Source organism: Ovis canadensis, chromosome 2 (assembly GCF_042477335.2).
Source record: "Ovis canadensis isolate MfBH-ARS-UI-01 breed Bighorn chromosome 2, ARS-UI_OviCan_v2, whole genome shotgun sequence".
In the NCBI taxonomy this organism is placed as follows: Eukaryota; Metazoa; Chordata; class Mammalia; order Artiodactyla; family Bovidae; genus Ovis; species Ovis canadensis.
The window spans coordinates 208,685,461-208,711,822 of NC_091246.1; the positions used below are offsets into that span (position 1 = coordinate 208,685,461).

At 36.8% G+C, this 26,362-nt stretch overlaps 2 protein-coding genes across 6 annotated transcripts in view; both read right to left on the bottom strand.

Moving 5' to 3' along the window:
• ORC2 (origin recognition complex subunit 2) overlaps nucleotides 1–10,872 on the bottom strand; it is a 39,347-nt gene extending 28,475 nt beyond the window's left edge. For both annotated transcript variants that reach the window (XM_069577978.1, XM_069577977.1), the window contains exons 1-5: nucleotides 9,989–10,872; nucleotides 5,264–5,312; nucleotides 4,174–4,277; nucleotides 3,435–3,578; nucleotides 1,883–1,972 (exon numbers count right to left, since the gene is read on the bottom strand). In XM_069577978.1, the coding sequence (XP_069434079.1) occupies nucleotides 1,883–1,972; nucleotides 3,435–3,578; nucleotides 4,174–4,270 (331 nt within the window). In that variant the 5' untranslated portion in view covers nucleotides 4,271–4,277; nucleotides 5,264–5,312; nucleotides 9,989–10,872. The remainder of the gene's footprint in view (nucleotides 1–1,882; nucleotides 1,973–3,434; nucleotides 3,579–4,173; nucleotides 4,278–5,263; nucleotides 5,313–9,988) is intronic.
• An 11,032-nt stretch (nucleotides 10,873–21,904) lies between these two features.
• HYCC2 (hyccin PI4KA lipid kinase complex subunit 2) overlaps nucleotides 21,905–26,362 on the bottom strand; it is a 65,906-nt gene continuing 61,448 nt past the window's right edge. For all 4 annotated transcript variants that reach the window (XM_069577974.1, XM_069577973.1, XM_069577976.1 and 1 more), the window contains one exon: nucleotides 21,905–25,875. In XM_069577974.1, the coding sequence (XP_069434075.1) occupies nucleotides 25,274–25,875 (602 nt within the window). In that variant the 3' untranslated portion in view covers nucleotides 21,905–25,273. The remainder of the gene's footprint in view (nucleotides 25,876–26,362) is intronic.

Consider the following 26,362-nt stretch of genomic DNA (forward strand, 5'->3'; position numbering starts at 1 on the left):
GGCAAGAACAGTGGAGTGGGTTGCCATTTCCTTCTCCAATGCATGAAAGTGAAAAGTGAAAGTGAAGTTGCTCAGTCCTGTCCAACTCTTAGTGACCCCATGGCCATGGGGTCGAATCCTTCGTCCATGGGATTTTCCAGGCAAGAGTACTGGAGTGGGGTGCCATTGCCTTCTCCGTTGGTGTCTATCTGATCTTTCCTCTAATAATTATTTCAGGATTTTCCTCTGGTTTCTCGGAGATCCAACATAGAATTCAGTCATTTTTACAGATCAAAAAAATTTAAATTTCTTTTGTATTGAAGTACAGTTGATTTAAAATGGTGTGTTAATTTCAGGTACACAGCAAAGTGATTATTTTCTTTTTCAGATTCTTTTCACATACAGGTTATTACAAAATATTGAACATAGTTTCCTGTGCTATAAGTCCTTGTTGTTTACCTATTTTCTATGTATTAGTGTGTATCTGTTAATTCCAGACTCCTAATTTATCCTTCTCCCAACTTTTCCTTTTGGTAAACATAAGTTAGTTACATTTCTGTTTTGTAAATAAGTTCATTTGGTCTTTTTATTTTTGATCATCTAGGGTCTCCTAGAACATTAACTGTGTATTTAACTTACATCACGAACAGTGCAGAAATAATTACATACTTATGGTCATACCAAGTTTCCCTTCACCTAGCTTGCTGGCAAGGATGCCCCTGAGGATACTGAACATTTCCTCTACTATAGGTTAGTACCTATTTTCTTTTCAGTTTTTTGGCCTAATTGTACAGCATGTGGGATCTTAGTTCCCCAACTAGGGATTGGAATCTGTGCCCTCTGCACGGGGAGTGCAGAGTCCTAAACACTGGACCACCAGGGAAATAATGTTTATTTGTATAAATTTTTTAAAAAATTTCTTGATGTAGATAATAAACTCTAAGAAAAATATCAATTAGTGTAAATTATTGTATGTGCCATGTTAGAATCAAAATTAATGATGCATGTAGTATCTTTCAGAAAACTGAATTTTGCAAATGTTTAAAATTTTATTATGTTCAGAAGCACAGGTCTTACCAATATAATTACTTTTTATATGTCCCTCATCAGTTTTAACACTCAACATGTGTGATTTAACCTTGAACGTTTAAATGATCATTGGTTACAATGACTATATAAAAATATGCCACCTAAGACATATACATATAGATGTCCTACAATTATAGATATAAGTCTTTTTATATTAATACAAACAACTACATTTTGCCAGGCAGTTAATTATTATTCCTTTGCTCTTAACTTTTTGGTATTCTCAAGCTTTCATATACTTATGGACCGCCTTAATTTTAAAGTGCTTTCACATGTTATTTCCTTTCCTCAAAACAGTCAAAACTGATGATCCCTCATGCCACAGGATCTAACTATAGTCTAGTTCTCTGAAACTCAGTAATTCACGTGTATTAGTGTAAGTGGTAACCTGGGTAAGAAAACTATTAGAACAGCTCATTCCTAACAATTTTATATAAATGATTTTCTCTAGTACAAACAACATTTTTCTTCTACATATAGTGTAAATTTCTTATTTTCAATAAATTCAGAATATTTCTGTGCAACTTAAGTCACTCACTTAACAAAAGAAGTAAATGTTAAGAACCTGTGCTAGATGTTGTGGGGAGTAATCTAAGACAGGATTTCTATAAACTTAGAACCTAGCTAAGAACAGAAGACATCTGAATATGAAAAATACTAATGACTTTAAGTATGCTTGAATATGTAATATAAAATGACAGCCCTCATCATTCTTTTAGTGAAAGCAATGGGGTGATAACTGTGGGAAATGTGGTTAAACACACCTTCTTAGAAAAGATGAATAATCATTATAGAAATCAGAAAAGCAACATACCTAATTTAGCCATCTTTTCAGGATGTTTTCTATTCTGAAAAGGATAAACTTTATTCCCACCATCTGTAGCAGAGCCATTTTTCAAGGATTCTGAAAGAAAAAAATGCAACATAAAAAAAGAATGCAAGAAAAATGAGTGAGGTTAATTAACAGAAAAAAAAGGTAAAATTTTACCTAAAAACTTAGGATATATACCCCTCACTGTCTTATAAAGGTTCAACAATATGTGTTTATAAATAAAATGTTTAAAATACACAATAGACCATGATACTGTTTAAATTTTAAAACACAGAAAACATGTTATTCACAGATACACAAAAATACACTCAAAAATAGTCATATGATAGAAGTTCTCTTTCTCTCAACAAAGACCCTGACTTAATTTCATTCTTTAATTTTCCCTTTAAAAATAATAACTGCTAAAAGTGTCAACTGTCTAGTTAGGGACACTTTTATGACAATCTACCCTGCCTGCTAAGCCTACTGAGGGGTGGTGGTCATTTTTTGCATCATGTCATTTAACACTGGGAAAAAAATCCAAAAGCAGTATCACTCAAGAAGTGACAAAAAGGTCAGGAGTAGTCACAATGACCACTTATAAGTCAAGTGTGAGACAGTAAAAGACATGCACATCAGGGAGGCAGGTGGCATCAACAGGACAGAACTGGCACACAGAGATGACATGGGGGAGACCAGAAGACCTGAGGCAGCAAAAACCCTGCTCCTAGATCCAATGCCCCTAGTGCCCAACAGTACTGATTTTGTTCCTTGATCATAATTTTTTTTTAAGTCAACTTAAGTAGGTCCATGCTCCTTGCACTGGAATATAAATCTGTGCTCTTTGAGTCTTAAGCAAATTATAATTCAAGCCGAACATTTTTAAGTAAATTATAACTTACTTAAATTTTAAGTAAACATTTTTAAGTAAATTATAATTCAAGCCTAACATTTTTAAGCATAATCTGGCAGGAATCTGGCTTAGGTATAAAAAAGCATAACACTAGCATGCCTAGTTGGAACACATTACTTCTTGGAATAATCCTTCTATCTATTTCTGTAAAGATGACCAAGGTAATAATAAAGTGACTTGTTTTATGAAATTATTCCAAATTAGTTGAAAGTACAAATATCTTTTAAAAAATATATTTAAAGTGCTAGGTCAGTAGACTGTATCTTTCTTAAAGTAAGAACAAGTCTATAGTAGAAACTCAGTGCTTCAATCTTTCCAACTGCAGAGAAAGAATCTGAAGGAATGCTTTTCTGATGAGAAATAATATAGCACACCAGATAAAAGTGTTTTGGAGGTGGACAATGGTGATGATAGCACAATATTATGAATATATTTAATATAACTAAATTGTACACTTAAATTGGTAAAGATGGCAAATGTTATTAACATGTGTATTTTAAAATTTTAAAAATTGGTAAAAAATTGTAGCAAAATGCTACCTAACCAACAGGACTACTTTTACATAACCTGCAGAGCAATTTCAGCTACCTGCAGAAATTTGAGGGTACATTCCCAACTCCACCACCCCTACCCTGCAAATACCTTGAACATCTTGTCCTAAAACTTCAACATAGTTCTGATCTTTTAAAACTTCCTGGTCATCTTCCTCCAACTCATTTTCTGGCTTCTTTATTATTTTTTGTGTGTTGACCAAAAGCTGGGCTCGCTCCTTTTTTATTTTAGGTCCTATATAAACATTCAAAGAATTAGAACATGACAGGTATGAATTCTTTTAAATGTAAACATTACAGTTAAATAAATAAACTACACCATTTCATTGTTGTTATTTAAAAGCTGAGAAAAAACTCGGTGTTTTCTCTTTGATTCAACAGAAATCACAGTTTGTGTAAGTTTGTATAAGTTAAAAAAAAAACCTTGAAATTATATATTTTGGGGCTCAAACTAACTATACATTTTCATTACAGTAGACAGTTATCTTATCACTTAACACCATTGCTGAACATTTCATTTGAGGTGAGGTTTTATTATTTTTGTTTAATTTTTTAAATTTGTATTTTTGGGATCTTAGTTCCCCAACCAGGGACTGAACCTGGGCCCCCTGCATTGCATGGTAGAATCTCAACCACTGGACCATCAGGGGAGTCCCTCTATTTTTAATACAGTTTTAATAGAATAAACTAAAAATTAAGGTAGTATTTACTTGCAGTCTTACTAGATCAAATACTTTGTGCTATATTTTCAAAATAGATTAGACTTTTAAAAGTGAAATAATACATAACCATTAAATAAACATCCCTTCCATTGTATAATCATTTAGTACCTCCTTCTCTATCAAGAATGTGATTAAGAACATCATCATCTCCCACAAATTGAACTTTCAGCATCTTGTCTTCCTTTAATTCCAGCGTGCTCGTCATTGCTAACCTAAACAAAAGCAATAAAGTACTCAAAGTGATGAAAAATTCCTATCAACAGTCAAACATTCACATAATGAATCCATATATTTGCATAATATTTTTAAAAGTCTGTAAGTATGAAGGACACATTATTCATTATTGTATCAATATTATGTTTTTGATAATAAGTAACTCAATTCTTTATCTGAAAAATGGAAGGGATGACAAAATGCCTGAGATTAGGAAAAAGCCAAGCCCAATCAAGGCAACTGAAATATAATGACAGGAAAACAATTTTGTGGGTAAAAAAACTCTAACCAATTTATAGGATAACAACATTAATTAGAAGGGGGAGATTAATACATGAGCTTAGAAAAAGAGCAGCCAAACAAGGAATGATATAGTTTGGTGGATTTTAATATCTGTTCACTAGAAAGATAGTCTATTGGGGGAAGCCTGCGGACATCACTGTGTCCAAACCTGGATCAAATAATCCTCAAGGACATCCCTTTACTATTAAATTGCATGCTCCACAAACAATTATGAATATGGCTTTCTAGGTATCTCGGTAATTAAATAGTAAACATGAATCCTCCCAATACTTTATGGTCAGCTCTTCACTGAATAAATTTCAGAGTTTGGCAGGCAAAAGTTTGATCAACTCTTACTTTGTTGACAAAATCTAGTTTCAGAACTTAACAATGCTACTTATTGCCTGAAACAAATTAATAACTCCACCTAGCTGTCAGTTAATCAGCAGTTTACTCAAAAAAAGACTTTTTTCTCTCCTGTCTCTGATAAATCCTATTTATATGCTTTTCCCTGACAAGAGGGTCATACTGCTGTGTCCCCCATGAGTCAGTTCTTTGCACGCAGATAACTGCCGTCTATGGGGTTGCACAGAGTCGGACACTGAAGTGACTTAGCAGCAGCAGCAGCAACAACTTACTAAATATTGCCAAGTTTTCTTTTGTAACTAGCACACTAAATGATTTTGTCTCAGTTTTCATTTACCTTTAAAGGTACTACATATTCTTCAGCTGGAAAATTCAAGTAGAGTCACCTGTTTTGGGAAAAAGACCTCAGTCAGGCCAGCAAACAGGAAAATGAGAGCAACCAAAGAAGTTCATGAGTTTTTACAAACAAGATGAATAAAGGCAGATCTTACAAAGCCAAAGTTACTATGACGACACAGTAAAGGGCAAAATGACCATTGCCATTTTGGCCAGGAAGCCTCGGAGACTGAGAAGATCTAAACTGCAGAAGCAGGAGGTAGAGAGAGGCCAAAATTTTGAGTACTTATTATGTGCTAGACAAAATTTTTGAATGTATGTATTCCCATTTCATCCTCATAACAATTTTATTAGGATCATACTTTGTGTTCAAAGATAATAAGGTAGGAGACAGATGGGCCCCCAGGCTGGACAGCTGGTATTTGTCAAATGGAATAAAACTAAAGTTTTGTCCTAAGCCAAAGAACAAACCTGATTCTCTTTCTCCATGGAAATGGAGCAAATAAACCAGCAATGGGGAATGTTACAACAGAAATGGAAAATGTGATTTTTTTAATGCTAACAAACAAGGGAAACAAAGTCAACAGCTATAAAAACCCCAAGAATAGGTCCGTGGGAGTTAAGCAATCCTGGTTTTACTTCAGCTGTTTCTAATCTATAGTGCCCATAACAAGCCTTGTCCTTCATAAAATAATTCCTTAGTTACTCTCTATGTAAATTATATCTTGCACCTGGCCTCCCCCGCTCCCTCTGCCAACACCCTTGTAACACTCCCTTGTAGCATTCATTTCAGAAAGGTCATAAGCTGATAACCTTGGAGGACCAGATCCAGTGTTGAGGCCATTTGAAACTTTGCAGAAGAAAGAATGCAAGACTGCCTTAGTCCTTATCACAAACCCCTGACCATGAGCCCTGAAGACCTCTCCCTATTCCCCAGAGAAGGGGGTACAGTTGTTGAGGTGTTCCCTCTTTGCCTGGCAAAGAAATAAAGCTATACTCTTTCATTCAAAATTCTGTCTCTGTATTTCTATTTGACATTGGTGTACAGAGAGCTAAGATTTTGGCAACAATAATATTTCACCTATAATTTATATGACCATAGTAACGCTAGAGACCTAGTAAACATGGAAGAGATCAAGAAGAGACGGAAAGAATACATAGAAGAACTGTACAAAAAACATCTTAATGACCTAGATAACTACGATGATGTGATCAGCCACCCAGAGCCAGACATTCTGGACTGTGAAGTCAAATGGGCCTTAAGAAGTACTGCTGTCAATAAAGCTAATGGATGCAATGGAATTCCAGTAGAGCTATTCAAAACCCTAAAGAATGATGCTATCAAAGTGTTGTACTCAATACGTCAGGAAATCTGTAAGACCCAGCAGTGGCCACAGGTCTGAAAAAGGTCAATCCTCATGCCAATTCCCAAGAAGGGTAGTACTAAACAATGTTCAAATCATCGGACAATTGCACTCATCTCCCAAGGTAGTAAAAAAAAAAAAAAGCACAAGTGCTCAGTCGTATACGACTCTGCAACTCCATGGACTATAGCCCACCAGGCTCCTCTGTCCCATGGGATTTTTCCAGGCAAGAATACTAGAATGGGTTGCCATTTCCTTCTCTAGGGGATCTTCTTAACTGAGGGATCAAACCCTGGTCTCTTGCATCTGCTGCATTACCAGGTGGATACTTTACCAGTAGTACCACCTGGAAGCCCCCATGCTAGTAAGGTCATGCTTAAAATCTTGCATGCTAGGCTTCAGCATTACGTGAACGAAGAACTTCCCGATGTCCAAGCTGGGTTTAGAAAAGGCAGAGGAACCAGAGATCAAACTGCCAACGGATCATAGAGAAAGCAACAGAATTCCAGAAAAACATCTACCTCTGTTTTATTGACTATGCTAAAGCCTTTGATTGTGTGGATCACAACAAACTGTGGAAAGCTCTTGAAGAGACGGGAATCCCAGACCATCTTACTTGTCTCCTGAGAAACCTGTAGTGGGTCAAGAAGCAACAGTCAGAACAGTATGGAACAACTGATTGGTTCAGGATTGAGAAAGGAATATGACAGGGCTGTCTGCTGTCATCCTGTTTATTTAACCTATATGCTGAGCACATGCTGGGCTGGATGAGTTACAAGCTGGAATTAAGATAGCAGGAGAAACATCAACAACTTCAGATATGTGGATGATACCACTCTAATGGCAGCAAGCAAAGAGGAACTAAAGAGCCTCTTGATGAAAGTGAAGGAGAATGAAAGAGCTGGCTTAAAACTAAATATTGAAAAAACTAAGATCATGGCATCCAATCCCATTACTTCATGGCAAATAGAAGGGGAAAATATGGAAGTAGTGACAGATTTCCTGGGTACTAAATTAGTGCAGATGGTGACTGCAGCCATGAAATCAGAAGACAATTGCTTCTTGGCAGGAAAGCTATGACAAACCTAGACATTACGTTGAAAAGCAGAGACACTACTCTGCTGACAGAGGTCTGCAGAGTCAAGGCTATGGTTTCCCATTAGTCACCTATGGCTGTGAGAGGTGGACTGTAAAGAAGGCAGAGTGCTGAAGAATTGATGCTTTTGAACTCTGGTGCTGGAGAAGACTTCTGAGAGTTCCTCAGATGGCAAGGAGATCAAACCAGTCAATCTTAAATACTCAATGGAAGGACTGATGCTGAAGCTCCAGTATTTTGGTCACCTGATGCGAACGGCTGACTCATTGGCAAAGTCCCTGAAGCTGGGAAAGATTGAGGACAGAAGAAGAAAAGGGCATCAGAGGATGAGATGGCTGGATGGCCTCACTGATGCAATGGACATGAACTTGGGCAAACCTCAGGAGATGGTGAGGGACAGGGAGGCCTGTTGAGCTACAGTCCATGGGGATCACAAAGAGTTGGATATGACTGGGCAACTGAACAACAGCAATACAGATTTTGGCAACACTAATATTTCATCTATAATTTATATGGCCATTGCCAGTAGAACATATTCTTTTGTTCTTTGCCAACTTTCTAGTCATGATACTACTTCTTAGTATGCAGAATTGGATTTATTAGAGAAAAAGTTTAATGCATCTATGTGACATTTATACTAAATTAAGAAATATTCTCTTTTTATCTGTACAAAATAGCTTTCTGAGGGGCTGTTTGTCAGGCATTGTATAAGGCACTTTTATGCACACCAGATCAGTAAATCCTCAAGACTCCCTGAGGTAGTTAAAATATATATAACTCTCCCAATTTACAGATGAGTTAAATGAGGTTAAATATTAAATTACTCACTAAAATTCACAAATTAGAAAGTGTATTAGGGCCGAAACCCAAGTTTGACTAATTCCAAAGACCCAGATCATTTTACTAATTGACACACTTCTCCTGCCATTAAATACAAACCTGTTATCCTAAATGCTTGTCTTGACCTCTGGAAACTATTCACAACATGTGTAGTCATTTTTCCACACAGTGGTTCAAATATCCAAGGACTGCTACAGTTCCTCTAGATTTCCAGTTCACTAGGTTAAACATCAGTAGTTCTACCAAGCATGCTTTTAAGAGCAGCATTCTGTTGTTTAGTCGCTAAGTCATGTCCAACTCTTTGCGACCCCATGAACTGCAGCAAGCCAGGCTTTCCTGTCCTTCACTATCTCCCTGGGTTTGCTCAAACTCATATCCATTGAGTCAGTAATGCCACTCAACCACCTATTCGTCTGTTGCCCCTCCTCCTCTTGCTCTCAGTCTTTTCCAGCACCAGAGTCTTTTCCAATGAGTCGGCTATGTTGTATAGAGGATTTGAAGCAATGACAATAAACAATGCAATAAAAGAAATGATAAGCTATAAATACTAATAGGGAATCTGGATCAGGGAAAATAAAAGAAAAAGAAAGCGAGAAATTAAAACCATACAAAGAATTTTTAACTCTGAGCTTCCTCTCAATCAAAAGGATTAAAGGTCAGTTACATAAATCTTATTAGCAAAAGTTTAGTAGTTCCTTCCGGGGGGAGGGGGTAAGATTTTTAACAAAAATTTAAAAACAAATATTGTAGATAACTGAACACTATCCCAGGCAGTTTCCCTATGGTATTTTACATAAGAATTGTTAGGCAGAAGCAGCCTAACTTAGTCTTGTCTGTAGCCAAATACATTTATACATAATTCCCTTTTCTAGATTTTAAGGCATCTTATTATATAGGACAGAATCACAAAATTGAAATTTCTACAGAAACCTACCAAAGGAGCCTGGTTTTGCAACTGCTTTACAACCCCTGGCCCAGGGTGACTGTGTTCAGTTAGGATTCATTTGGTGCTTCCAGGGTGGGATGACATCAAAGTGTTCCTGCTCCAGTGGTACTTTTGGGACAAGATTCCTTCCTCTTCAGCCCTCACTGTACCTGCTCCTATCCCAGGACACCTTACTACTTTCTTTACGGATTTTTACAGTTCTCTCTGCAAGCAGAAGGCTCCTCAAGCCGGGAAACAGATATTCTGGTAACAGACATCCTCTGAACACTAGATTCATCACTGCTGGACAGAGCAACGGTCTTTAAAGAAGGAGCCTCTCACCCCAACAAGTATTTACTGATTTCGCTCTGGGCCTCGCGCAGCCGAGGGTTCTCAGACCAGCGAGGCTGGAGGCAGTCTGGCGAGCGCAAAGAGGGAGGCGCAGCCACCTCGCCCAGGGTGCTCAGGCGAAGGCTGGGGACTGGGTGCACCTGGACTCACCTCAGAAGCCCCGGGCAAAGCAGGAGAGGAAGGCAGGCTGTCCCGCCGCCCCACCACGAACCGCCAGGTCTCCACCAGGAGCGGCTGCGGCCGCCTCGTGCCAGCCGGACGCTACCCGGCTGAATGGTCGCCGCTGGGAAGAAGGCTTCAGCCCTAGCAAGAATGCCAAATTCTTGTAGGCAGTGCAGGAGCAGAACCGCAGGGTCGCAAGGTCGACCAGGAGAGCTCCGGGAGCCAGAAGAGGGGGATGGGAAGCTTCCCTGCGGCACACCAAATCTCCCGCCCTGCTCAGGAGGCGGAGCCCCGTGTATCCAATAGCACGTGGACTCGGCTGAGAGCGACGGTTCTGCTCACCAGTCAACGCCGGTCTGATGGCCTCGCCCACAAGAAAACTGAGGAAAAGGAATCCCCAAGCTCTGGGTTCTGGGCTTTGCTTTTGCTCTTTCCGTTTCCGGGGAAGGGAGTAGGAAGCATTGCTTAGATATGAGGAAATTGAGTGAACTCTGTGCAAACGCAGTCTTCAAAGTGTCATTGGTTTCTCTGGATACTTCCTTTTGAGGGAAAAGATAATGGAATGAATTTGGGTTTATTTGTTTTTAAACAATCTCATTTGGCGTGAAAGGTAGGGCCCCTTGCATCTCAGGGATTTGGGGTAGGGAGGAGGGGAGCAGTGCTCTCTGGTATGAAGAGAATTAGGGCTGGGGCACTGAATGTGGAGATCGGAATCAGACTACTGATAGGATGAAGAGAGGAGGAAAATGGAAGGAATGGACGCAGAGAGAACTAATGAGGAAAAAGGTAATGAAGAAGAAAAGGAGTGAACCTGCTGGAATAACAGTATTACCCACTAACTACGATTTCATTTGGATTCATTCATTCATTCAAAACAAAACCTGCATACTAGATAATAACGTTACACTATTGAGCTAGCGGAACCTGCTCTCTGTGCTCACAGTAGCCCTTATAGAAGATACTGAATATATGGGAAAAAATGCTACGATTTTGGAAAGCCCAGTGTTTATCGAACCACTGGCAGAATTATCTAATTAAAGGACAGAAGGATTCAGAAAAAAATTTCTTTGGAGGAAGAGATACTTAAACTGAAACCTGAGGATTGAATAGATTTAAGCCAGACAAAAGGAGGGGTAAAAGTTTTCCAGGTGGAAGGCCCAAATCAACATAATGGGTGTATAAAGGGTCAAGAGGCAAGCCCCAAAGTTCAGTGTGCTTTTATGAGGGCTAGTTTGGCCCTTAGGCCACTAGTCACATTTGTATTGAAAGATCATTCTGGATAAAGGTGGTAAAGAATGGAGCCGAGGGAAGGAAGAGACAGAGTTACATCAGTTTGGAAACTGTTTAGGAAATCTGATTGGGAAAGAGAAATAGTCATAGCCTGGATACCTACCTTAGTATTCCATTTTGGTTAGCAGAATTTAAGAAAACAAAAGAGAAATTAATTTTCTCTACATTGGAATCAAAAACAGAATTTGGGGGTTGAGGAGGGAGAAGGAATATAGTCAACAGTTAACACTGAAGTGCTTGAAGAATTCTTAAAAAATGTGAAGATCTGATACTACTACTCAACTAATAAGTTATGTTTCTATGATGGAAACTTTCTTCCATCTCCCTCTCAAATCTTCACTAGTCTTCTGCAGACTTAGTGTGAGTGGTGGGTTTTAATTGTTTTTATGGTATATGTGTGGGAAACGGGACTTCTCAGGTGGTGCGATTGGTAAAGAATCAGCCTGCAAATGCAGGAGATGCAAGAGACTTGGATTCAACCCCTGGTTTAGGAAGATCTGGAGAAGGAAATGGCATCCCATCCCAGTATTCTTGCTTAGGAAAATCTCATGGACAGAAGAGCCTGGTAGGCTACAGTCCATGCATCACAGAGTCAGACATGAATGAGCATGCTCGCACGCATATGTGGGAAAGAGACAGAAGGAGCTGAGTTTCCCTTCTAGATTGGTACTGGGATAGATTAAAAACAAAGGGTCATACCATTCAGAATGGAGATCTAGAATTCAGGAGTGGCAGGAAGTTGAAGATAGAGATGATTATAAGATGGCAATTTCCTCATGTATTCCACACACAGTTTGGGTAGAACATTAGACTTTTCCAAGAGCAAGAGAAGACCAAGCCAATTTTGAATACATCTTAAGTGGGTAGAGATGCCAGCAGCTAATTGGGTTATAGTTTGAAATTTATGGCCAGGTTTTAAAAGTCTCTGAATTTAAGAGTCTTTAGAATTTGAATAAAGAATCTGCCTGCAATGCAGGAGACCCAAGTTCGACCCCTGGGTTGAGAAGATCCCCTGGAAAAGGAAATGGTAACCCACTCCAGTAATCTTCTCTGGAGAATTCCATGGACAGAGCAGCTTGGTGGGCTATAATCCTTTGGGTTGCAAAAAGTCAGATATGACTGAGTGACTAACACTTTCACTTTTCAGAATTTGATTAAAGATGGCTAATTGAATACTGTCTTGAAATGCCACTAAAATGACAGGGTCAAAAGAAAATTTTAAATATAAACATACATACATACAAAGAAACAGGAAAAGAAGTTGAAAATTTTAATAAAAATTTGGAAGATGTATAGTGATCAGGAAAAGCAGAGTAAGCTGAAATGCAGGCCAAGAAAGGATGATGACAGTGTCTATTCCTGTCACAGAACTCCAGTTAGTCTCAGGAATTCATCTATAGGAACCTCTAAAGTCAGAAGAGCAGACTGGAACATAGCTGGAGGACTGGTCAAAGTCTGAAACAAGGACCAATTAGATCCTAGATCTCTTGTCATACTTAGCATAATAGCAGGAATTTACAAGGTGAACCAGAGGATCTGGACTCAACAGAGTAGAAATAAGAAGGCATACTGAGTTTGGCTAGTGTAACAGGACAGATTATGTGGGACACTAGGAATCTCCTTGTTTGGCTCCCAGAACACTGGCAACTGTCTTTATTTAAACATTTCTTTTTCAGAAGACTAATCAGAAGAGGAGGCCCCAATTGAAAAAGCCAGTTCATCTACTGATCCACCTTGAAACCCACCAGCTGATAATCCTTGCCCCTGCGGGCAGAGTTTCCAGTCAATTTTGGCTTCACCAACTTTTTAATAAAGGCTCAACTCTGAAAGAGACAAAACAAATAGACCAGGAGCAAAAGGACTATTTGGGAATCAGAAGATTTATTCCAAACTGTAATTAAGAATACCTCAGAGACAAAGATCTTATATCTGTAAAAGAAGGAATATAAAAAGAATGTCGGTCATCAAACTTAGATTCTAGAGAAGAAATAAAGTTTTAATTAATATTTAGACAGCAGATTGCAGCATCAAGATGTCAGCTGCACATTTTTCTTCACCAATGATCTCATTTGTCAGCATATCAGAATGTCTTTATAAATTCCTTTCTCAGTAAGATAGTGAATTTAAAAATGTGAAATTACTTTTTCAAGTTTTAGTTATTTTCATATTCAAACAAAGGGTTTTACCCAAACTATATTTTAGATCAAAATATGATATAAAATGACCTAGATGCTATGCATTAAACACACACTCGATAAGGGTACAATAGGTCTAGAATGTCAATGGCAGATGCCTCAGCAAATAATTTCTACCCAGAGATTTTTAAAAATATCAATAATGCTCAGGAAACAAAAGTGATTGTCTGTCTTAGAATCCAGAGAATATAGTAACCAGAAGCTATTTTATCTCTAGTATTCTCTTGAACCTGGGATAATGAGGTCTTCATAAACCACACACAGATTAGCAGTGAAAGATTTGGCAGAGTAAGCTCTCCAAAATGTGTACATAGTAATTCACATTCTGAGAAACTAGTTATAGAATATAACCTTCAATTCAGAAAGAATTTCACAGTGTAAAATAATTATTTATAGCACTGGATAATGTCTATAGATTTCTTAAAATACTGTGATTAATCTCTTTGAATGGAATTGTATTTTAGCTATAGGTATTTCAGAACGTTAAGTCTGTACTGATTAACATAACCTAGCCATAAAAAAATGTTTTCATTCCTAATGTGTATTAAACATTGTTCCCTAAGATAAAGTGCCAAAACTAACTGGCCCTTCATGTTGTAAAGTCAGTATCACCCCTTTCTGATGTAACATTTGGAACAAAACTAGGGCTATTACCACAAATTACATCCAACCTATTTGAATCATGACCCAGGGCCACATTTAGATCTTTAGAGGCCCTAAACATGAAAGACTTTATTTCTACCCTCTCCCATGCAGTTAAAAATAACATTAAATTACAAATAATTGCAAATAAGTCCAACTTCCTAAGCTGCTTTTTCCCAGGGTGGTTGGGAGGAAGGAAATAAATTTTTTAAAGTTTTGTATTTTGGGAGACTCCTCTTCTTTATGAATTGTCTAAACCAGCTTTTCTAGATGCTCGTCACTCATCAGAGAGATGCAAATCAAAACCACAATGAGGTACCATTTCATGCCAGTCAGAATGGCTGTGATCCAAAAGTCTACAAGCAATAAATGCTGGAGAAGGTGTGGAGAAAAGGGAACCCTCTTACACTGTTGGTGGGAATGCAAACTAGTACAGCCACTATGGAGAACAGTGTGGATTCCTTAAAAAACTGGAAATAGAACTGCCTTTATGACCCAGCAATCCCACTGCTGGGCATACACACTGAGGAAACCAGAATTGAAAGAGACACGTGTTCATCGCACGTTCATCGCAGCACTGTTTATAACAGCCAGGACATGGAAGCGACCTAGATGTCCATCAGCAGATGAATGGATAAGAAAGCTGTGGTACATGTACACCATGGAGTATTACTCAGCCATTAAAAAGAATACATTTGAATCCATTCTAATGAGGTGGATGAAACTGGAGCCTATTATACAGTGAAGTAAGCCAGAAAGAAAAACACCAATACAGTATACTAACACATATATATGGAATTTAGAAAGATGGTAACGATAACCCTGTATGTGAGACAGCAAAAGAGACACAGATATATAGAACAGTCTTTTGGACTCTGTGGGAGAGGGAGAGGGTGGGATGATTTGGGAGAATGGCATTGAAACATGTATAATATCATATAAGAAACAAACCGCCAGTCCAGGTTTGATGCAGGGTACAGGATGCTTGGGGCTGGTGCACTGGGATGACCCAGAGGCATAGTATGGGGAGGGAGGTGGGAGGGGGGTTCAGGATGGGGAACATGTGTATACCCCAGATTCATGTTGATGTATGGCAAAACCAATACAATATTGTAATTAGCCTCCAATAAAATAAATACATTTAAATTAAAAAAAAATAAACCAGCTTTTCTCAACTGAGGTTCCTCATAGGAACCATAGAAAGACTATTTTCTCGTTTCTCCAGTCACACATGCACTCTGGAGAAAAAGAATGGGATATAATTAAGGACAGTAGTCAACTGGAAACATTATATTGGATTGGCCAAGGAGTTTATTCAGGTTTTTCTGTAACATGGAAAAACCCGGAATAGACTTTTCAGCCAACCCAACATATGTAGGAGAAAAGTTAATTTTAAAATAACTATGGATATCTAGGGTATGAGGACTTGATTCTTTCAAGGGTTTAATTTGCCTTTTAGTAATCTAGCTCTACTGAGATCCAAACTCCCCTTCCTTCCCAGCTTCCACAGGGCCCTTGGCCTCAGGCAAGTGAGATTAACCTTATATGCAGCTGTATCTTGATGGTTAAGTGCAGAAGTCTGTGAGCCTGAATGTCTTGAGTGTCTCTGCTCTATCACTTACTAGCTTGGTGACCTAGTTGTTCAGTTGCTAAATTGTGTCCAACTCTTTGCTATCCCATTAACTGCAGCAAGCCAGGTTTTCCTGTCCTTCACTATCTCCGAGTTTGCTCAAACTCATGTCAATTGAGTCAGTGATGCCATCCAACCATCTCTTGCTCTGCTGTCCCTTTCTCCTCTTGCCCTCAATCTTTCCCAGCATTAGGGTCTTTCCCAATGAATCAACTCTTCACATCAGGTGGCCCAAGTATTGGATCTTCAGCTTCAGCATCAGTCTTTCCAGTGAATATTCAGGGTGGATTTTCTTTAGGATTAACTCATATGATCTCCTGGCTGTCCAAGGGACTCTCAAGTCTTCTCCAGCACCACAGTTTGAAAGTGTCAATTCTTCGATTTTCTCTATGTCCAACTTTCACATCCATAACCTGATTACTTGAAAAACCATTACTGTATAGGTTTGACTATACAGACCTTTGTCAGCAAAGCGACATCTGGTTTTGTGTTTTTGTTTTTTTTTTTTTTGGCTTTTGCATTTCAATATGCTGTCTTGGTTTGTCATAGCTTTTCTTCCAAGGAGCAAGTCTTTTAATTTCATGGCTGTAGTCACCATCCACAGTGATTTTGGAGCCCAAGAAAATGAAATCTGACACTGTTTCCACTTTTTCCCCGATCGACTTGCCATGAAGTGATGGCACCAGTTGCCACAATCTGTTTTTTGAAATTTTTTTTAATTGGAGGCTAATTACTTGGGTTTTGCCATACATTGACATGAATCAACTGTTTTAAGCAAGCTTTTTCACTCTCCTCTTTCACCTTCAAGAGGCTCTTTAGTTCCTCTTCATTTTCTGCCATTAAAGTGGTATCATCTGCATATCTGAGGTTGTTGATAACTTCAGATGAAATTTCCTTTTTTTTATAAAGGAAGAGTAATAGTACCTACTGGGGCTTCTCAGGTGGCTCAGTGGTTAAGAAACCGCTTGCTAGTGCAGGAGACACGGGGTTGATCTCTGGGTTGGGAAGATACCCTGGAGAAGGAAATGGCAATACACTCCAGTATTCTTGCCTGGGAAATCCCATGGACAAAGGAGCCTAGAGGACTACAGTCCATGGGGTTGCAAAGAGTTGGACATGACTGAGCGACTACATCACTACCACCATAACAAACAATACCTATCAGACACTTGTATTAACTGAGAACTGAATAGTGGTATTTTCTGTAAAGTGTTTACAATGGTGCTTGGCACATCCTACCACTGAACAAGTGTCATTTTTAATTCATCCTTGGACCATAAAATATTGTGTCCTGGACCAGAGTTGTATTTGTGTGGAAGGATACTGCCTCCACTACCTTATTAATATTCACTATTACAGTACCTTAAAGTGACTTTCTCCTTTGTACTTTCTCTGTATTTTCTAAGGTTTTCAAACAAACAAGTAATATTTTGATACTTAAAATTTTTAAATTTTTTTTCCAGGCCCTGCTGCGTGGCACGGAGGATCTTATTTTCCCAACCAGGGATTGAATCTGCATCTCTTGCAGTGGAAATGCAGAATCTTAACCAATGGACCACCAAGTAATATATTTTTAATGAAAGGAATACTGAAACTGTCAACTGGTAAAACGCATTCTTCCTAACTGATGGAGAACTAGAGTTGAGGGAAATAAAAAGGTCTGGTGAGTTGCCTTATATCACTCTTCTGGAACTGCTAATCTATACCAGCAATTTTGCACTAAGGCATAACAAGATATAAAAGGGAAGAGAAAGCTTTGGCTCATAAGTAAGGAATACCAGGCATGAGGAAAAAAGGTACAAAAAAGATTTTTCTAGAAAGTGCATGTAAAAGGAAAGGAAAAGGCAGCCTGGGGGCTCAGGCCTTTGTTAAATCCATGTTCTAAGAGAAGGTTAAAGTATCTTTAGAAAGACAATGTAGCATCGATCAAGAAGTTTAATGCTAGAGAACGAACTGCTGTTAAGAGTATGAGAAAAGCACTTTCATACATTACTGAAGAGTGTAAATGGCACTGTAATAATGGTGGCTCCGGAAAAGAAAATTAGTTCTAATGTCTCAGTACTAGAAACAGTTGTGCTTCACCTGATAAACTGATTTAAGGATATCTCAAAATCACATTGTTAATCTCTCTCTCGTTGGCTGCTTTAAAGCTCAGAGATAAATATGTACCTCAACAGTAACATAAATGTGTGGCACACGTTTTATGTATTAATTTCACTCCTGCCTACATGTTATTTCTTATTTTGGGTGCTATATGTAATTTTATATATTGCCTTAATTTTATAAATTTCCTTAATAGGGTATCGTATAAATTAAAAACTTCAGACATATGTGAATAAAATTACATGCTTTGAAAAATGCAATGAAGGACCATTTTAAGCTAAGAAACCTAGGTATGATATAAATTAACTCAGGAAAATCCAGTCAAAAGCCAAATAAAGCTGTATTTTATACTGTACAAAAGAAAATTTACATCCTTAATGTAACTAGATACATCTAGGGAAAAATTACACATCTCTCAAGAAACACAATATTTAACATCTTAGATATGATTCTGCATTGCAGACTGATAATGAATTTTATACATCTTTATTTATAACTTAAAATATTTTTTCATCTCTGGCAGATATTTACAAGGTCAACAGTGACTACATTTCACATTTCAACAATCAACAGCATTAACCAGTTCAGTAAGACAGTTAAGATAATGGCTTACATGCACCAATAAATATGATCTTAAATGTGCGTTTCTTCTTCAGCTCTGAAAAAAATGTTTTCACTAGTCCTAGTTTGAAAGGACATCAGTCAATAGAGATCATATTTTCTTCCTGACTATCATATTTAAATTTTAACCAGCGTTATTCTCTGAATACTTGGCAAGTTTACACCAAGCTATAGGTTGATCCTGGTTAAGAAACAAAAACGTGTAAGAGCTGACCTATTTAACCTGTATCCTTTTATGAAGCAAACGTGAAAGTAGGATATTTCCTGTATACTTGTCCATTGTGACAGAGATCAGATACATGGTGTTACAGTAGTAAAAAACTCTTCAGAAATTGTAGGTCAGGAGAGTCAAATTATGATGACAAAGTGGGAAAATTATCTTTGCATCATAAAAACTGTTTCACTTAACCAGTTAAACTGAATGTAAAGCCAGTATAAGTTTTAGAACAAGAATCAAAAAACCACCACTGTAAAGCAGTTAATGAACTTCTTACAAATATTTTAAAACAACACAAAGAACATTTAGCATATGTCTCAATTCAGTTTGGATGATAAAACTTAATAAACCCACAAAAACCGAAGTTCATAATTGTTAGCCAATCTTTTCTAAGATAGCAGATCAACACATTCATTACTTTTTAACTTCTATCTGATATTAAAAAAAAAAAATACATAGAGCCTGTTTGGGACATCAGGTAATATACAAATTCATATCCCCCAAATCATTATTTAACAGTTTAAGTAAATTCTTTAGTGCTTACTGAACTGTTTTAAAAATAAGTGTTTTAACTTTTCTTAACCCAATCGTTGTTTTTCTGCGAAAAAAAAAAAAAAACCCAGAATAATCGAGTACATAAATTATGTAAACAAACATAGTTTTAGCCAATATCATACTTACTAGAAATAACTGACATTGCTCACTTAAAAATACACATTTCTATAATTTACCCTCAATTTTTTTAGAAAGTCACAATATTATACAGTATACCAATTACAGAAATTCTTCTCTCTCCCCCTTTTATTTAATACTGATGAGCAAAATCCTTAATTTGAATTAAGGAGACATGAAAATTTGCCATAAAAAATAATATTTGGACTTAACCCTTAACTGGTACTTTTGCTGGAAGTATAAATGTTGACATTTTACCAACACGATAAGAAAACCTCAAAAGGAATCTTGTAGGTTCTGTATATCTGTTCCACATGGAAGAATATTTCCCCCAGGGCTAGAAATCAATCCTTCATGTTAAAGGGGCCTCATTCCTTAAGAGTTAGGTACTTCAAATTTTATATTTGGTTGATTCATTTTCTTTGGTAACTTTTGTAGTTTATGAAGATGTGAAGAATTTCCTCTGATATCATTAACACTACACTTTTGACACTCAAATTACAGCAAACCAGATTAATATGAATTCCGTAGTTGGGAATGGACTGTCCAATTAAGTTCATTTTCTTTGAAAACAGAAGACTTTCTTTACTAAACCTACCTTCAGATACACAATTCTGAAAAAAAAAAAAAAAGACTCATTTATACTTTAAGCTATGCCTAATTCTAATTTTGGGTGTAAAAATCTGTATTAACAGCATAATAGCAGACATCTGAATATGACTTAATTTGTAAACATTTTCAGAAAATCCAGAAACAAAACATAGAACTTACGTATCTGTACTATGCTGCCAGTTATTTCACATCATTGCCAGCTATCTGCTAACTTCTATCCTAAACTGTTTGCTCTTCTATTTCTCATGTGACTAATGGCTAAGATTATAAACATACTGAAGAGACTGAAGTTAAATTTTGTGGTTATGTGGTCAGATTCAGAAGCAATGTACCTACATGGGCAGGGGAAGGTTGGATGATTATATGACTCCTCTAATTCTAATGGCTTGGGACCACCACACAAATTTCTGGCACCACCAAAAATCCAATAGTTTAAGTGCACATTGGTTGACTCTACAAATAGTATTTCCTATATATGTTCAGTGCCAATATGATATACCCATTAGGTATACAATGTAGGATAATACTAAAATTTGTCTTACATTATCAACACGACCACCCTGGCAATGGAAAGTTTTATCAATCTGGTGACTCATGGTTTTTTGTTGTTGTTTTTTTTTTAGCACTGTTAAGAATTTTATACTGCATTCCATTTTATAATCTGGCAAATATTCTAACATTTAGAGTTTAAGCTATCAATTATTTCTAGCTGATTTTCAAACAGCTTGTTTCTAAAAAGCACTTTTTTAAAAATTATTTTTACAAATAATTGTCTCAACCGACTTAGTGGTTTGAAACATGACAATAATCATTCAACTTGAAAGATAAAAAGTCTCAGGTTCAGACTGTTTACATAGCCATAGTATAGAAAAAATTGATCTAAAATTGTAGATTTTCTGATCACTGTCATGACTTATTAAACATTTTAAAACTAAAAAACAAGTATGTAACTGAAATCCTGATTTTTAAAAAACAAAACCATAAAACTTACTTTGTAATTCCAAGATCAGAAATGGAGAGAACCTCCATGCTAGTGTCTGTATAAATAGTGTACTACCCACTGAAGATACGTACTAGTATTTTTATTTACAGATGAACATGCAGAGAATTAAATGAGACTGACTGACTGTCAACAATTAAAAGCACTCAAAAATGGACCCATACTAACTCGTCTGAGTAGGAAAAATACCACAATTCATTAAAATATTCACAAAAATGGTGCAAACAAAACAACTTAAAAGGAGTTATTCTCAGTACTTCAGTAAAGCTACCAAGTGGAATTTGAGAATGTAGGTTGGAAATATTGAGCTTATATAGCTGGGACTACTGCATTTAAGACATTTTATACCATATATACACTTTAAATGACATGGTTCACCATTCTGCTATGCAACCATAAGCTTCACTATAAATCTTTTTCAATCAAAGAAGGAAATAATTGCTTGTTATCTATCTGCTCTGAGCACAAGGTTCAATCTCCTTACATTAGAAATTATGGAATCAAATTTATCTTTACTTTGCAATACTACATTGTGCAATACAGTTAACCTGCCACCTAGGTGACTGTGAAAGCTGGCTGATTCAAAATTACTTAAGATAACTAGAAATACTGATTAAAGTCATTTTCACTGGGTTTATTTTTGCATTTAAATAAATTCCCAGAAACACAATAAACTATAAAATGGCAGCATACAATTGTTAAGTGGCAGAAAACAGTAAGGCATAAATTAGAGTAAGAAAAATGTATTATCCTTCTCCATCTATGTTTATTACTCTACATTTTTCTCTGGATTTAATACTTTTCTTAATGTGCTATATTCACCACTACTAGACCCAAACTGTAAAGAAACTGCAGAATTGGAGAGTGTTCCATACCACACTCACCATATGATGAGTGAAAGGAGGCAGTGGGGTGTTAATACGCATTTGACGGAAGACAGGAGTTTGACTCTGGCTCTGCTTCTAAGTTATGTGACTTTGAGCACATTACAACCTTTTTGAGCCTCAGTTTCCTAAGAATGGATATGAAGTAGTGGGTGCTGGGAGACTCCTAGATTACCTCTATGGTCTCTTTAGCACAAAAAATATTGACTTTATAATAAATAGGCACAGGAGAATCATTGGGAAGATAAGACTAGTGGTAATGATCAGGATTTCAAATTACAATCATCATGCTCCCATGCAGCTTCTCAAAATATTTTCGTATTTAAAAATCTTACTTCTAAGCTAGCTTTCACTTTACACTTCATTTGTTCTAAAATATATGTGTTCTAGTAACATGATTTCAAATTAACATCATAGAGAAGAATTCCCAAAACTTGCAGATAATTTCCTTGTATTTCTTAATTGAACCTGGCATAGATAACATCAATCAAATTGTTTTATTATAGAAAACAAGTATTTTTGCCCTAACTAGCTTGTACATAAATGAAAGAACTTTTTAAAATGGAAGTTAGGAAGTATAAAAACAAAAAGTTTTTAAAGGATAAAGCATGAATATTGCTGGCATATATTTGTAACAGCTGTATATCTGAAAACTATTTTACATTAAATGCAATGATGCAAATGAATATTAAAAAATCTCTGAAAATGTGACTATGGTTTATGACTGACTCACTCCATTTTAACTGTATCTTGCACAGGAAATCTGTTCTAAGACACCAAATGCAAAATTCGAACTAAATGAAATGTTTCTTCTTTGGGGCCAAATTATACCACTTAAAAGAATGGAACACAAATGTTAGAGGGTCATGAAACATTAATGGGTATGTGTATGTACAAAATATATATGAACACACATAGAGATATATGAAATCCTCTAAGTTGAAAGTTTTTTAAAACCAACTTTTCAAGTGTAATATAATATTTCTAACAAATCAGAGGGAGAGTTTATTATGTCTTTTACAGTTTTTGCTGTAATTTGGTATTATTTGGGGTTTTTTTGTGCTATAACTAAAAGCATGCTAGATTTAGGTGCCAATAAATGCACAACTTGCTAAATTAAAAACAACCCTTCAGCCTCTTAAATCAACCAGGCAGTTTTACCATAAAGTGACTGATCTCCAGCCAAGATCTCACCTCCTGTTAAGTATAATGCTCTTTTCTTTTCATACCCAAAACTCTGCTTTCCTTATTATGTTATATATCTTTACACCTCATTTATTTGGCTTTTAATTCATTTATCTGACATCCCTTAGTTAAATTAAAAGAAAAGATATCTAAAATATGTCTTTGTGATATATACATATACACACTATATATATACACACACATACACACACATATATATACACAAATCAATAAATCTCTATCAACTTTTAGCTTTTCTTCAGACTTTGGCAATGTTATAGGTAATAGTTCAGGTTCTAGTTTTCCATTTTCATATGAGCTGAAAAATATTACACACCACCAAATTCAAACAAGCATCTCACTGTTTTCATAAAGATTCTAACAGAAAGTACCTTACAAAACCCCCCAAAATAAAAAACTCTTACAATAAAAAGGAAGGGGCTGGATTTTAAGGTGTGAAAAAATGAGAAGCATTTTTCTGGTTATTTTATCAAAATCTATTGGAATTTTAATCAGTAGAGGTAATATTTCAAACTGTTAATTAGGAGAATACTTGCTTCTGTAAATTCAGTATATTTTTCTTTTACAATAATAAAATAAGAATGTCTAAATGTACAAAGCATTCATTGCTCTGAATATTGTGTGGAAGAATGTATAGCAGTTCAAGTCACAATACACTGATTTTCAAAAACCAATATATTTTCTTCTATTTCAGTCAAGCATTAGAGCCTGGGGCCCAGATGAGTTCATAATGAAATCTTATCCAACCAAATCAGAACTAAAAAAAAAATAATTTCTAAAAAAACCAATAATGCATTTTCATAGCCTCTTAGCACAGTTACCAAATGCTACTTACATACATTCAACATCCAGCTTACTGGCATGATTTCAAAGATTTATAAAAATGAGAACTTTTGCAGATATATGATTAGAAGGTACACAAATTGCATTACATTAAACACAAAGGCAGTGTGGTCCTTGTAGGAGAAATCAAGTCAGTACCCCCTGGTAGAAATGCTCTATAAAAATGTGTCACATTGAAGCATCAGTGTTTTCAGCCAATTATCTGTCCCTGATGTATTTCCTTGGAGTATATGACCTATCAGGACTTCAGGTTTCTTAATCCAAAATATCTGACTGAATTTAGGTACATCTAGAAAGCAGCTGAAAGGGTTTCTCCAATAGTCTGACATCATAGAAAGTGGGTTGAGAAATCCCTCTCTTTACCTGAAGACGTACTTATTCTACTTCAGTCATCATCAGCTCACAAAGGAAAAAAAAAAATTAAAACTTCCCCTCACACAAACAATCCCACACAAGCTAAACAGAAACTGCCCCCTCCCCCCATAAAACCCCAGCACCAAAGTGTCAATCATTCCTGGGAAATAGAACAAGCCCCTTGGATTCTCTGATTTATTAGCTGTTCAAACTCAAAGGACAGAAATGACCTTATGTCCCTGTGGGGAGGAGGGAAGACATATTAATAATGACTTTAGAGCCATTGAGAAAGTGCATTATCTATTACACAATCAACTTAGAGCCCTGTCCTCCAACAGAGGTGGCCACAACTTGATTCAAATGCCTCAGTAATTGAACATTGTATCCTCGAGATAAAGGAGATGGGGGAAAAAAAGAGCCACCCTCATTTTAATGAAAAAGTGCAGCAGTCTACCACCTTTCCCCATGCTTCTCAAGAAAATGATTGCACAGACTCAGAGAAGTCCAAAGTCATAGCAGAATCTCTGAGGCACTCCTGGTTAAGAGAGAAAAAATATGATCCAGTTATCTTCATAGTTCTACAGATTATGAGAACAAACCCGTTTTTTTTTTTTAAAAAAAAAAAACAAAAGCCAAAGTATCATTCATAGGGATCATATACACCATTTCCTCTAACATAACCTCAGTCTCACAGTGTTGAAATGGGACCGATCAGCCTACGATGGATTGCACATCACCCAAGGAGAAATGAAGGTGTGGAAAATGCAAACATTTTCTACTGCTTCACAAACACGCTTACAAGGAACAGGTGAAGAGAAGATAGAGGAAGAGAGAAAAGAAAACCTTATTGCTGTTTCCATACAAAATACAGTATGAAGATACCTAAACTAAATCAGATCTGTTTATGATGACCAATGTTTTCACAATGTGGGATGAAGTGTCTTCTTGCACAATGAAATGTTCAGTCTAGAAGATAAGCAGAAAGATGAGAGAGGATATCAAGACTACACCTGGGATATTAGCTGCATATTGAAACTTGGGGATCGAGACTGCTTGGTTAAGGGAGCTCCTGGGCTGAGGAGCTCTTTACCTTCTCCAGCTTGACCTAGCCGGTCTTCCTGTAGACTGATAGTTGAATATCGATTAGCATTGTTAGCTGCTAAATTAGTAATACCCTCAGTGCCAACCCCAATGCTGGTACTTGCTTGACTGCCATTTACATAGTCAAATGATTTACTTGAGGAAGCACTGGCTGTCCGGATTAGATTAATGCTATTAGTTTTTGGCACCACCTGGCCAGCAGGCAGGCTCAGGTGTTTCTTCATCGGTGTCAGCTCAATTGAATCTACACTAAGATCAGTTGGTTGCTGTACATACTGCCTGCGAACTACTGAATCTCGAGGGCTCTCATTGGATTTGATGGCAGAAGTTGTTTCTTTATCCTTGGCTGAACGCCCAGTTGCTACTTTCCTTAAGCTTCCCCTCTGAGAAGAGGAGGATGGTTTGGTCCCAATTGGCTGGCTGCTGAGGGAAGCCCCTGATGAAAATCCTTCATCTGCATCATTCAGGTTTATCGACTCCTCTCCTCCATTTATACCCTCAGCACCTAAAAAACAAATCAGACAGGCTCAGCAATAGCTAAATTAAATAAAAAGCAGCCGTGAATAACAACTCAACTGACCTTTTCTCCTAGGTAATATTTGCTATAGGTCAGTAATGACCCTTGCTACAAACACTTTCCCTAAATAATTTAGGGGAAGGAGCCTCAATCTATACAGAATTCTGATGTTATTTATTCTGTTCATTTAGCTTTAACTGGGCTAGCTTATGTAAAACTATTCACAAACAAGTCTAGCATACTATTAATATCAATATTTAGACACACAACTGTAGGTAAAATACATAATGATCATAAATCTTTATGATACACCTTGTCAATTTGAGGTGAGCATATCTGTCTAAAAAAACCAAAAATTTTCCTGTCTTCCTTAACCTATCATAAAATAGGAGACCCTTCTAATTTCAGTCACCCAGAATAATGTCAAAAACTCATCCCCAAACCATTTTTAACTACTATGAAATTTTATATTTAA